The 14,393-nt window shown below is 37.1% G+C and overlaps 1 protein-coding gene across 2 annotated transcripts in view; it reads left to right on the top strand.

The window, feature by feature from the left end:
- The window catches only part of LOC139160577 (inter-alpha-trypsin inhibitor heavy chain H3-like), a 30,383-nt gene that overhangs the window by 11,172 nt on the left and 4,818 nt on the right, over positions 1-14,393 (top strand). The window contains exons 12-19 of one of the 2 annotated variants that reach the window (XM_070738625.1): positions 1,349-1,534; positions 3,029-3,168; positions 4,436-4,590; positions 7,778-7,834; positions 9,696-9,743; positions 11,764-11,820; positions 12,311-12,424; positions 14,049-14,253. In XM_070738625.1, the coding sequence (XP_070594726.1) occupies positions 1,349-1,534; positions 3,029-3,168; positions 4,436-4,590; positions 7,778-7,834; positions 9,696-9,743; positions 11,764-11,820; positions 12,311-12,424; positions 14,049-14,253 (962 nt within the window). Of the gene's footprint in view, positions 1-1,348; positions 1,535-3,028; positions 3,169-4,435; positions 4,597-7,777; positions 7,835-9,695; positions 9,744-11,763; positions 11,821-12,310; positions 12,425-14,048; positions 14,254-14,393 lie in introns of both variants that reach the window. The other variant, XM_070738624.1, reaches the window with a different exon arrangement.

Below are 14,393 nucleotides of genomic sequence, written 5' to 3'. Positions count from 1 at the left end.
ATATTCATTTATTTATAATGCCCTTTTAACAAAGGACACAACAGCAAGCCATATACAACTAACAAAGACAGACAATAGGCAATATACACACCTAACTAGAACACAACTAATAAAACCACAAACCTTGTTAAAACCATTCCCAAATTCTCCAATGGCCTCCCCTCTTGCGGATCCCCAGAACAAGGATGTTTCAAGATTAGAATATATGTCCCTCCCACATTGTAGTGATCAATTCAGAACATTTTTACATTACATGAAACATAGAGTGAGAAAATATAGAAATCCATTGTAAGTAATAAGTTTAATCATCCCATCAATTAGTTTTCTAAAGTAGCCCTGGGACCAACCAGTTCTAGTTTTTAGCTAGCCTTCATTTCCCCAAAAGAATCAGCCCAGCCCAATGGGATGAAATTTCATCCTTTCTCAGGCAATTAACTACTATTACTTGTGATGGTGCAGTGGTTGGAATGCAATACTGCAGGCTACTTCTGCTGACTGCCAGCAGCCAGCAGTTTGACAGTTTGATTCTCATTGGTTCAAGTTTGACTCAGCCTTACATTCTTCTGACGCCGGTGAAATGAGGACTCAGATTGTTGGGGGCAATATACTGACTCTCTAAACTGCTTTCAGGTGGCTATAAAGCACTGTGAACAGTCTAAATGCAATTCCATATCATACTTCATATTTTCCTGGCAAACATTAATAACAAGTAAGAGGCTGGGTAAAAAAGCTAGAAAAAGTATTTTGTTTAAATAAGTGTCCTGTTTCTTTCTTTGAAAAAACTGTGTGCATCAGGAAAGTTTACCTTATGAGAACCTACATCAGGAACTATACTGTATACTGTATTATGAATAAAAATAGACCTTTTTACTTTTTAAAAAAGGGATTGTCTAGCAATTGATGGCTTTGCAAAATAGGAAAAGATGTACAGAAAGACTTTGTGTTAGTAAACATTATGAATGAAAAGAATTACCCCCTTTTCTGTGATTAAAAAGAATTAAAACTCATCAGACTTAAAAACTGTTTTATTAACATGAACAGTAAAATAGTCCCAAATATGTATTGCACATGTTATTGTTACATATAAACGTACATGGTTAATCCTCAATTTCATGGAGACCTCTTTTCCATATCTAAACAAAATTGTAGATGTCAAAAAAGGACAAGATTTTTAAAGAGTTAAGACTCCAGGGTACTTTTCCAAGGTGGTCTAGATTCAGATAACAAAAATGTACTGTGGCTAAAAAAAAAAAAAAGCAACCTCTTATTTTCAATATTTTGATTTTGAGAATAAATATCCTTTTAGTGTTACAGTTTATAATAACTCTAATATCTATTTTGTTCCCAGGGTTTTTATGACGAAGTAGCAAATCCTCTGCTTACTGAAGTGGAGTTAGACTATAAGGAAAATGCCATCTCAGATTTGACTCAAAATAGTTTTAAACATTATTATGATGGTTCTGAAATAGTTGTGGCTGGACGAATTACAGACAATGACCTGAACAGCATCACAGCAGAAGTAAAAGCTCAAGGAGTAAGTATCTTTAAAGTCCAACATTCCTCAAGATATTGTTACAAGATTCCACTTTCAAAACAATAATTTTCTGTACATGGCTAAGAAAGTAGATACTCCAGGGAAAATCATAGTTTACCTGCTTCTACCAGGAGTCAGGGAAATTTCCGGCTGAGGTCACAGTGAGATTGGTCACAAAGAGTGGGTCTCTGCGCTCCTGTGCTGAGTTCTTCTGTTGGTGGGCTCCAAAGTAGCCAAAGCCACCCTGTAGGGATGGCAAAGCAAAGAGGGGCACCCTCTGAGGTCACATCTCTCCTGCTTGGCCCGGTGCTTTCTTTTCCCTCTCAACCATGATGAGGATAAGAGGCAGCCTAAAGATGGCTTCCATGAAGGTGGGACAGCCAAGGAACAACAAAGATTGATGCTGGAGCAAAGTTAGTGAACAGTGTCTGGAACTGGGTGAGAAGATTCCTTTTTACTCAAAATTTAACCCCAAAGAAAAAATCCAGGAGACCTATTTGCTCAAAGCTGCTTGCTAAAGCAGCGAGTGAATATTTTGAGAAAAATACTAGATTGGAAAGAAAAGATCAAGGGAAGAAAAAAAAACTTTAAAAATACAATAAATTGGATTTTAAATTTGGGAAAGGATTTTTTCAGGAAGGCATTTTAAAATGCTGGAACTATTTACTTAAAAAGTTAACCCTGCTTTTATAAATTGAATTAAAATCAAATTGGATTGAAACTGATTAGTTTTATAATAATATTGATTTAAGCTGAGAGTGCCACCTACTGATGAAAGGAAATACAATATATATTTATAAGCCTGGCACGATTTTTGATATACTGTATACGGTAATAAACATCTGGAGGACTGTGAAGATATTTACTGAGTTATATGCATCTACTTCATGATTATCAGAGATTTAACATTGAATAATTAAATAATTATTATAACCTAATATAAATTTGTGCATTGATATTAGAATTACATAAGTTTGATAAATGTAACAAATGTGATTAATATTATTTCTCTTATTTGCAACAAAATATATAATACCAAAATGTATAATACCTAGGTGCCACACTCTTAATGCATTGATGTATATATGTAAAATAAAATAAAAAACTTGACCAAAAAATAGTTCCAGAAGTCAGAGCCAGTCTTGAAAATTTAGATTTTGGAGATGGTCTCTATTTATATTGATTTTAGAGAGAGGAAATCACCCAGATTAATGGTTTATTGGCTAATAGTTCACTTAAGTATTTCACTTAAGATCCATGATGGCGCAGTGGTTAGAGTACAGTACTGAAGGCTACTTCTGCTGACTGCTGATTGCCAGCAGTTTGGAAGTTCAAGTCCCACTGGTTCAAGGTTGACACAACCTTCCATCATTCTGAGGCGGGAAAAATGAGGACCCAAATTGTTGCAGGCAATATTATGCTGACTCTGTAAAATCTTAGAGCAGACTGTAAAAGCACTGTGAAGTTGTATATAAGTCCTTTTCTTTGGTCTAGGCACAAAATGAGGTGATTTATACTGAACAAGCTGATGTTGAGGAAACAATCAAAGCTTTTGAAGAGCAACAATACATATTTGGAGAATATATTGAGAGATTTTGGGCTTATCTTACCATTCAACAACTTCTAGAAGCACGGTAATGTAGGACTTTTTCAACTTTGTGATTACTTCAGAGATGTCCGTGAGGAGTAAATCAATCACTTTAAATCACTTTCTGGAAGAAGATTATATTTTAGGGAAAATTAGTTTCATTCAATAATGCCTGGAGTGGATTGGTAGCTATTCATCATTTTTGGCCTGTAGTTGATTTGATCTCTTGGCCCAAGTTAAATTGCTTCAGATAATGCAAGATAATTATTGCAGGTCTTCTAACTTCATACTGGAGTTTGACAAGTTTAGTTTCAAGTCCCAGTTATTTCTTTCTTCTTTCAGGAGACAAGTCTTTTGTTTCCAAAGTATTAATGAGGCTCATACACTCTTTATTTTATTATTTAGAACAATTTACAATATGTTTTTTCATTACAGGCTGGAAGAATACTGAATAATTACCATATTTTTTGGACTGTAAGACACACCTTTTTACCCCCAAAAAGAGGGTGAAAACTTGGGTGCATCTTACACACTGAATGTATAAGCCACCCCTTACCCCCCCCCAAAGAGTATTTTACCTCTGTAGCAGTTTACCTCCTTGCAGCAAACAACAGCAGAGCCTGATTAGCACAAGTCACTGATTATCAGTATGCTGCAGAGAAAGGCAACTGCTGAAACTGTTTTTTTCTGCAAGGAGGTAAGTCAATAACTATAAATGCCTATAGAATATTCAAATTATTAGACTTATTTTAAAAGACTGCTTTATTATCTTTCTAGACAATTTAACAAATGGAAGAAGCTTTTTAAAATAAATGCTTGATCTGACGAGGCCCAGTGCTATTGTATCTTCTTTTGAATAGCGGAGAATACTTCCAGAAAGCCACATCAATTTTAAAGATCTGTAAAAGTATAATCTGCAATGTCCTGTTTTTGTATTAAGTATTAGTATTAAATATTAATATTAAGATAAGACTTAGTCATGTTTGGAGTAGATCTGTTTAAATAATTGGGAGGAGTTAGCATGGATTACATTTAAGAAAACTTTCTGGGATTAATATACTGTCATAATGTACATTTCTCCAATTCTTTGCTATTTCTATGGGTCAGGAACACATACACAGAAATACACAGCAGTGTATATCATCTGTGCTGTTTGGCAAATTGTTAGGAGGCAGAGGCCTTTAATCCTTGTTTTCCTCCCCCCAAACTAAGATGCATTTTATACTCCGGTACGTCTTATACTCTGAAAAATACGGTAATATTATCATGATTAAAACAGTTTCTAAATGCTTCTCCAATGTCCTTGCTTTTAGTTCTGTAGTACACGGAGATGAAAAGGGAAATATCACTGCTAAAGCCCTGGAGTTGTCTCTAAAATATAAGTTTGTGACTCCATTAACATCCATGGTTGTCACAAAGCCAGAAGACAATGAAGAAAAGGAAGCAATTGCTGACAAACCCACAGAAGGTACAGGTATTGTCATAAGGACATTAGTCTATCTGGCTTTTAGTCGTTTGGGGGCAATATTCAAAATATTCACAGTTGAACTAGTCGAGAAAATCCTGAAACAACAGGTAGTATGCTTTCCCCTTAGATCAGGATAGGAAAGCATGAATTTTTTGGTGTATATTTTTCAGCAGCATCTTCAAACTGACCAAGGGAGAAAAGATTGGTATGAGCAGCATCATGACATCACAACACAAGCTCCGCCTCTTTTCTACTTGCATTTTGACATTTCATGTCCAGTATTTCCCAATGGAGAAGAACTTGAGAAGAACAATCACACAATATGGCTTTTGTCATCTTTTGTTCTTATTTTTTTATATTTTAACTTAAATATTTTCAAAACCCAGTTTAAAAATTAAACAAACACACAGTAGAAATTAGATTTTTTAGCAATCTCTTATTACAGCAAGGTTTTTCAGTCTTGCCGTCTCCCCTAAGACAATGAGGTCTAGCCATGACAATTTTAAAATTTGTGGACTTCACTGATGGCTGGGGAATTCTGGAAGTTGATGTCCACAGGTTTGAAAATGTCCAAGGTTGAATACCCCAGTTCTAGAACCACAATGGGTTGAATTAAACTTATCTGCTCACCTCACCACAGTTGGTTTTTTTTCATTTGTACCTTTTCTTCTCAAAAGCCTCATAATTTTTGTCCCATTTTAGCAGTGGTGGGTTGGATAATAATATTAATCGTATTTTTTACATTCATCAAACTTATGTAACTCTAATGTTAATGCATATACAGTGGTACCTCTACTTAAGAACTTAATTCATTCCATGACCAGGTGCTTAAGTAGAAACGTTCTTAAGCAGAAGCAATTTTTCCCATAGGAATCAATGTAAAAGAAATAATGCATGCAAACCCATTAGGAAAGAAATAAAAACTCGCAATTTGGGTGGGAGGAGGAGGAGGAAGAAGAGGAAGAGAACTCCTGAAGGAAGAAGATGAGGCGAGGAGAATCAAAAAAATCCAAAACTTTTAAGGTTTTTTAAGAAAGAGGGACTCTGGGCGGCGAAGAGGAGCACACGATTCCCATACACCCGGCGCGAGGCTGCCTCCCATACAGTGCCTCACATACACTGGCTGCTGCTGCTACCTCTTCCTTCCCATGCTGAAGGGCTCTCCTCACCTCTCGCTCTCTCGCTTTGTAGTCGGCACCTTTCCTTTGCTGTGGTGACACCTCAGCTGCCCAGAGCGAAGGAAGCGTTTCTTTTCTCTGGGTGCTGGCAGGGGTTTATTCCCTGTCCAAGCACCCAGAGAAAGGAAAATTCTTCATTTGCTCTGGACTGCCAAAGCCTCCTTAAGCGCCACCAAAAGGGTCCTCTGGCAGCCCAGATGGCTGGGATTAAAGGGGGAATGACAGAAAATTGGCCGGGCCTTCGTGCCGCTCTCAAATTTCCTGGGCTCCGGTTCTTAAGTAGAAAATGGTTCTTAAGTAGAGGCAAAAAAATCTTGAACACCCGGTTCTTATCTAGAAAAGTTCTTAAGTAGAGGTACCACTGTATTTGTATTAAGTTATAATCTTTCATTATTTAATTATTTAGTGTTTCAATATATTATTCTCATGCCAATCAAAATATTGGTTACACATACATGATAATTTCATTATTTAATTTCTAACCTTCCCTTTAATTATTGCTTTTATCTCATTATATAAAAATGTGAATATTAATAACCCCACTCTCTTATTTCTATTTCCATTCTAATTTTTAATCATGCCTCAATTATATTTTTAAAAAAGATATTTCCTTTTTACCCTTCATTTCTTATCCAGATTAATACTTTCATTCTTATTCACTTTCATTTTAATAAAATGTTAAGTTATGTTTTTCCATTATCTAATTATTCACTGTTTCAGTATATTATTCCAATGCCAATCACAATATTATTTAAACATATAGTAATAATAACATACAATCTGTATTTTTTCCACTTTATTATTACTTTTATTTTATTATATAAAAATGTATACAGTGGTACCTCGACATATGAGTCTAATTTGTTCCAGACACGAGCTCGTATGTCGATCAACTCGTATCTCGAACGAATGCCTTTAAACTTTGTTTTTCACGCCGAGATAATTGGAAGCAAGGAATTCTTGCGCCACCTAGTGGAAGCTCGGCTTGTATCCCGAATTTGAGCTCAGGTGTCGAACAGAAATTTTGCTCGCGTCTCGGCTCGTAACTTGGAATACTCGCATGTGGAGCAGCTCGTATCTAGAGGTACTACTGTATAATGATCATGCTACCCCTATATTAAAAGACATATCTTTTTCTAAACCATCATATCTTGCCCCCATTAATATTTTAATTCTTATTCATTTTTTGACTTGCCTTCCACATTTCTCTCTTAGATCTTTGTTTCTGTCTGCATCCACCGTCTGATTATTCAATCTAAATATTTCTCTCATCCCTACTCTCTTCCACTGTCTAGATTTCAAAGTAACTACCTATGTATCTGTCTCATTTTCCAAAATATCTTCCTGCCTCCATGTCTCTTTTTAAAAGTATTTTCCCCTTTCAACAATCATTGTTATTTTTATTTTGTCTCATCTTCTTCTTTTATTTGGTGGTTTGTCTGTTCTATTTTTTCTTCCGTTCTTTCTGTTGGCTCCTCCCTTTCCTGGGCATCTTAATCTTATTCATTGTCCCTTGTATTATATTGTCCAGCTTTCTCTCTATGCTATGCATTACTTTCTTAATATCCTTGTGATTTCTTATTATAATGTCCTTTATAGTTTGATACATTAGTGCCATATCTTCCAAAGTTCCACTCATTTCTCTCCCTGATGGAGCAAAGGTCCCTCTCTTATCCAGTAATAATCTTCCATTATTTTGAGGCACAAAAGACATGGAATCTGTGCATGGTAAACCTTAATTAGGTGTTAATTTCTGAATTTCTGAAGAAAAAAAGGCAAAAACAATGAAAATCTCAGCCCTTGAACATGCAAAATAGGCACACAGATTTCATCTCATTAACTGGTTTCCCGATTGTCCCTATCCTCCCTTCAAATGTTATGTAATGCTTGCCTCCCCCCAAATATTGCCTCTTCCTGCCCCAAATGTGAACTTGGCCTTCAAAGCTATTATTGAAATGGAGCAAAATGTTAACTGAACAATTGTTTTGTTTTTCTTTACTTTTATGCAGGAAAGGAACCAGTGTCCAGCTTTCAACCTACATCTATCCCGTACTATGATTATGATTGTAAGTTTTGGCATCTCCCATGTGGTCCCCTCCTTCCCCGCTTCCCTCCCGCTGCTGTTATCACCGTTCCACCAGCTCTCCAACTCAGAGCAAGGGTTGGGTTCTAACGTACCTCCCTGCTGGTTTGCTACCTCCCGCGCCATTAGGCTGCACTTTGTGGGTGCGTGCATGCGCATGCACAGTGACAAAAAATAAAAATTAAAAATTAAAAAGCCCCAAACAAGGTGGCAACACATGCGCAGTGCCGGAAACTCAGCTTCTGTACATGAAAAAAGGGGGGGAAACAAAAAATATATTTAAAAATGTAAATAAAAAAAGAATTTAAAAAAATTCAAAAAAAATATGGCAGCCTCCATGGACTGGCACCGACTTAACTGGTTCCATGACATCATCATGACGTCACCAGCAGTTTTCTATCGGTTCAGGCGAACTGATTCGAACTGGGAGGAACCCACCTCTGGGACCCTTGTAGTAATATGGCAATTATGGGTAAGGAAGGGTTTGATGGTGTAGTGAGGTGTAGAGGCTTTTTAAGTGATAAAGAAAATCAGGAAAATATCTCTTCCAACTTTATACAATGAATGAGATAATTCCAATCCATCAGTAAATTGCATATGAATAATTGCCCAAAGTCACAAGTAGACATCAAATCTTTTGCTTCCTTTTGGACAAAATATCTTACCTTAATTGCCAAATAGTGAAAAGAAGCTACCATATCTTCCATTATTCTGAGGCACAAAATACAAGAAATCTGTGCAGGGTAAATCTTAATTAGGTGTAATTTCTGAAGCACTATACTCAGACTAAGAAAATCAGAAACAAAACCAAAAAAACCCAAAATGGCAAAACACGGGACCACCTTCTGACACACGAATCCCAGCGGCCAATTAGGTCCCACAGAGTTGGCCTTCTCCGGGTCCCGTCGACTAAACAATACCGTCTGGCATAATTTAGGGGTAGAGCCTTCTGTGTCGCGGCCCCGGCCTTCTGGAATCAACTCCCCCTGGAGATTCAAATTGCCCCTACCCTCCTTGCCTTCCGCAAGATGTTAAAGACCCATTTATGCAGCCAGGCATGGGAGGGACTAATCTTCCCCCTCCATCTTTCTGACTCTAGCATTTGAGAATGGTGTGATTGTGTAGAATCGAATGGGTTTTTTTAAGTAATAATGGGTTTTTAAATTAGTTTTAATATTGGATTTGTATCATATTGCATTTTGTTGCTTTTGTGAGCCGCTCCGAGTCCTCGGAGAGGTGCGGCATAGAAATCTAATCAATTATTTATATTTATTTATTTATTTATTTATTTATTTATTTATTTACTTACTTACTTACTTACTTACTTACTTACTTACTTACTTATTTATTTATTCAATTTTTATGCCGCCCTTTTCCTTAGACTCAGGGCGGCTTACAACATGTTAGCAATAGCACTTTTTAAACAGAGCCAGGCTATTGCCCCCACAATCCGGGTCCTCATTTTACCCACCTCGGAAGGATGGAAGGCTGAGTCAACCTTGAGCCGGTGATGAGATTTGAACTGCTGACCTTCAGATCTACAAGTCAGCTTCAGTGGCCTGCAGTACAGCACTCTACCTGCTGCGCCACCCCGGCTCATTATCTCAGACCTTAAACATGCAAGATATCCACACAGATTTCATCTCATTACTTGGTTTCCCGATTGTCCCTATCCTTTCTTCAAATGTTATGTAATGATTGCCTCCCCCCAAATATTGCCTTTCCCTCCCCTAAATGTGAACCTGGCCTTCAAAGCTATTATTTAAATGGAGCAGTATGTTAACTGATCCTTGCAATCACAACATGTGGGAATAATTGTTTTGTTTTTCTTTATTTTTATGCAGTAGTATCCAACTATCCACCTACATATATCCCTCACTATTACATCAGTGGTAAGTTTCTGCAGCTAGGATTATCCCACGTGCTTCCGTCGCAGGCTAGGCTCCCATGTTCTGGGAGGGAGAAATGGCAGAGGGGAGGGAAGGTATGGATGGAGGGAAGTGTTATGTCCCAGCAACAGCCAGGTCACTCCCAATTGGCCAAATCTTTGGCGGGAGTTTCTGTTGCATTGATTGGCTGCCACACTCTGATTTAAAAGGCAGAGCCCACCATTTCCTGGGTTGTTGTGGTCGTTGTGTTGGTAATGACCTATAAAGCCCTACATGGCATCAGACCAGAATACCTACAGGACCACCTTCTGCCGCGCGAATCCCAGTGGCCGATTAGGTCCCACAGAGTCGGCCTTCCCCAGGTCCCATCGACTAAAAAATGTCATCTGGCAGGACCTAGGGGAAGAGCCTTCTCTGTGGTGGCCCCGGCCCTCTGGAATCAACTCCCCCCTGAGATTCGAATTGCCCCCATCCTCCTTGCCTTCTGTAAGTTGTTGAACACCCATCTATACCGCCAAGCATGGGGGGATTGACCTCTCCCCTTACCTTTCCTGACTCAACATATGAGATTGGTATGATTGTTTTAGAATTGTTAGCTTTTTATAATAATGGGGTCTTAATATAGTTTATATTAGATTTGTATTTTATTGTATCTATTTTTGTTGTGAGCCGCTCCGAGTCCTCGGAGAGGGGCGGCATACAAATCTAATAAATAATAATAATAATAATAATAATAATAATAATAATAATAATAATAATAATAATAATTGCCATTGCTGCTTCATTTGCTTTCCTTTGTAATAAAGCCGCCTACTTCCCTCCATGCCTGCCTCAATATTGTGGAACTGAACACTGGCAATGAGGATGCCTGCCTCAATATTGTGGAATTGAACACTGGCGACAAGGATGGCACAGCACTGGATCCCTTCCCATGTGTTTTCCCCAGCTGGCTTGGCTTATGAGAGAAGCTTGCAGAGATCCTACTGCAGTTTACTCGTAATGATCTCCCATGTGCTGCCTTCCTTCTCCGCCTCCCTCTTGCAGCAGTTATTACCCTTCCACCAGTTCTCCAACTCGGAGCCAGGGGTGGGTTCTAACTTACCTCCCTGCTTGCCTGCTACCTCCCGCGCCATGTGGCTGCACCTCATGGGTGCACGCACACGTATGCACAATACCAAAAAAAAGCTCAAAACAAGATGGCAACACATGCGCGCTGCCAGAAACTCAGCTTCTGCACATGAAAACAAGGGAGAAAAAGAGAAAAATCTCCAAAAAAAAAAGAATTTTAAAAAATTCAAGAAAATATATGGTGGCCTCCATGGATTGCCACCCACTGAACCGGTTCCATGACATCATCATGACATCACCAGCGGTTTGTTACCAGTTCAGGAAACTGGTCCGAACTGGGACCATCGTGGTAATATGGCAATTATGGGTAAGGAAGGGTTTAATACTGTAGTGAGATATAGAGGCTTTTTAAGTGATAAAGAAAATCAGGGAAATCTCTCTTACAACTTTATTCTATGAATGATTCCAGTCCATCAGTAAATCACATGTGAATAATCCATTGCCCAAAGTCACAGGTAGGACTCAATTCTTTTGCTTCCTTTTGGACAAAATATTTTTCCTTTTTTGCCAAATAGTGAAAATGAGCTACCTTATCTTCCAATATTCTGAGGCACTAAATACAAGAAATCTGTGCAGGACAAATCTTAATTAGGTGTAATTTCTAAAGCACTATACTCAGACTAAGAAAAACAGAAACAAAACAAAAAAAAAACAAAAAAACAAATCATCTCAGACTTTGAACATGCAAGATACCCACACAGATTTCATCTCATTTCCCGATTGTCCCATCCTTCCTTCAAATGTTATGTAATCCTTGCCTCCCCCCAAATATTGCCTTTCCGTGCCCCAAATGTGAACCTGGCCTATTATTGAAATGGAGCAGCATATTAACTGATATCCCTACAATCACAACATGTGGGAAAAATTGTTTTATTTTTCTTTTTCTGTTATGCAGGAAGCCAACCAGGGGCCGACTATCTACTTAAAGTTCCCTCTTACCATTATTCTAGTGGTAAGTTTCTTTTATAGAATTCATAAATATCTAACACACACACACACACACACAAATAGACAGAACAGCCAAATGTTGTATGTGGACTGGAACATCTTGTGCCGTACTTTAAAATGGGAACCCCATCAAGGAATGGATCTTATCTAGTACAATTGCTGCCTGTGAAAGAGACGGGCCTTATTTTTTTCCTCAGCTCCCTCAATCATCAACTAGAGATGATTACATAACAAGATAATAAAATCAATGACCTCCTCTTCTCAATTTCCAACGTTGGATTAAGCCTAAGGCCCATGTTACAATAATGTTGCCCTGAATGTTCTTTCTACTGTAAGGGCATTGCAGAAATATACTGAATAGAAACTCTGTATCTTTCTATACATTTTATTCTACGTTCTACTGTTTTATTTTAAATGATACACACAAAAAAAGTCATTGAAATAAAATGCCCCGTTGATGGAAGCATGATTTTGATGTAATTTCTTCTTTGCAGTTGATGGAGACCCACACTTTATCATAGCCGTACCCCAGAAAGAAGATGCCCTTTGTTTCAATATTAATGAAGAGCCAGGGATAGTGTTAAATTTGATAAGAGATCCAGTTACAGGTGAGCCTTTCTTTTCTGAAACTGTGATTATAAGTAAAAAAGATATTGCACTCCTAGATTAGTTCATTGCCTATCTAATTCCATTTGATTTCTTTGAGGTCTCTTTTCCTTTGGATAAAGAATATGCAGATAAACAAATAAAAATAAATAAAAATAAACCAACATGTAAATTCTTTCATGTATATATGTAAGAAACAGATAACATATATTCTCTTTTTTATAATGCCCAGGCTGACTGTCAAAGCTTTTCAGATTTGGATTGCTTATTTTTTAAGTGGAATTAGGGGCTTTTTCTGATCTTGATTTACAGTACTTGCTTCTTCTGGTATATCCAAATATCCCATTTCCATACTAGACAGTGAACCTCAGCTGTCACTGTCTTTGATATTTGACTAATACTAAGGAAGCTTCTACTACTCTCTTCACAAGACCTGCTTAAGTGTTATGAATCCAGAATGCTTGCCATGTAGGAGGTGCATATACTGGGGTTCCACATTGTTAGATTAGTTGCTGACAATCCCATATTTTAAAGTCTGATAACACAGGTAGATAGTAAAAATATCACTACAGAATGTAAGTATCTCCCCACCACCACCACTTTTCAATCCACCAGGAGTGATTTTCATGCTTTGGTTAGGTTATTATTGAAAAATTGAGCCAAGTCTATATGATCATATAAGAGATAATGTAGGTATGCTACTCCAAATGTTCATCCATTATACTGTTTCATTATAGCCACTTATACATTGATTCCATGTCCTGCTAATGTATCTCAAGAATTCATCAAAGTTGCTAACATGTGGACAATGTATTCGAGGGTTGCCTAAGTTTATCAATGCTTCTGCTATATACAAAAATCCACTCATCATCAATATATCTCAAGATAGATTATATCCTTTAGTTTTGAGTGTATATACCAGTTTGTTAGTTCAGCATGGCTTTTTATTTGCGCCAACTTTAGATAACAACACCTTGAAAGTATTGTAACCAATGTCAAAAGATGAGCTGACTTCAAGGAAGCCGTGGTGATTCTTAGGCACAAATCTACAAGAGATTATTACAATAGCAAATTATTAGAAAGGATGTGATTTTAAATCATGGAACACATCCAGATACAGTAGAAATTGATATTTTTTTTTAATTGGAAAGGTTTCAGAATGTGATATATGTGTTTCAGAGCTACCTTCACTAGAATATATGACTTCTAAATGCTGGAATTACCAATAAGTAGTTATTGCCCTTTGGAAAAACTACTTGCCTATATATAACCCACTCTGTTATTCTCTAAAGTAATAAATATGTTGTTATCCCCAATTAAAGGAGATTGAGAAAATTAAATTACTCTAAGAAGCATAATTCATTACACTAAACATTTCAAGATTGCTTAAAGTACAAGAGGGGATCAATGACTTTATTTTCAGTACAAATACAATATTATGGTAAGGGAATACTGTATGCTGTAATTAAGATGGGGGGGGGAGAAATAAAACATTTAATTTTCATTAGAATCAATCCCTGTTTAATAGAAAATATGCAGTATGGAATTCTGCCCCCTGGAAAAAAACATTTAAAAAAATGTTATTTATACATATGACATCCCTTTAACATCACTTCTGGACTTTAGGCTTTACCGTCAATGGACAGCTTATTGGCGATAAAAAGAACATCAACAATGTAAGACCAGAGAATACATATTTTGGAAAACTCGGGATTGTAACTATGAATCAGAATGCAAGGCTTGAAATAACAACTCAAACTATCATCCTTCAAAATGGTATGAAAAAGAGAGTATTCAGTTGGTTTCATGAAGTTGACTTACAACAACCCGGGTGAGCTTTTTATATTCCTAATATATAAAACTGTTATTCTTAAATCAGGGATGAGTCTACGGAGAGGGGCGGAAATCAAATCAAATCAAATCAAATCAAATCAAATCAAATCAAATCAAATCAAATCAAATCAAATCAAA

Source organism: Erythrolamprus reginae, chromosome 2, assembly GCF_031021105.1.
Source record: "Erythrolamprus reginae isolate rEryReg1 chromosome 2, rEryReg1.hap1, whole genome shotgun sequence".
Classification (NCBI taxonomy): domain Eukaryota; kingdom Metazoa; phylum Chordata; class Lepidosauria; order Squamata; family Dipsadidae; genus Erythrolamprus; species Erythrolamprus reginae.
Note: the sequence above shows the minus strand (reverse complement) of the source record. Positions and strands in the feature narration are given on the sequence as shown.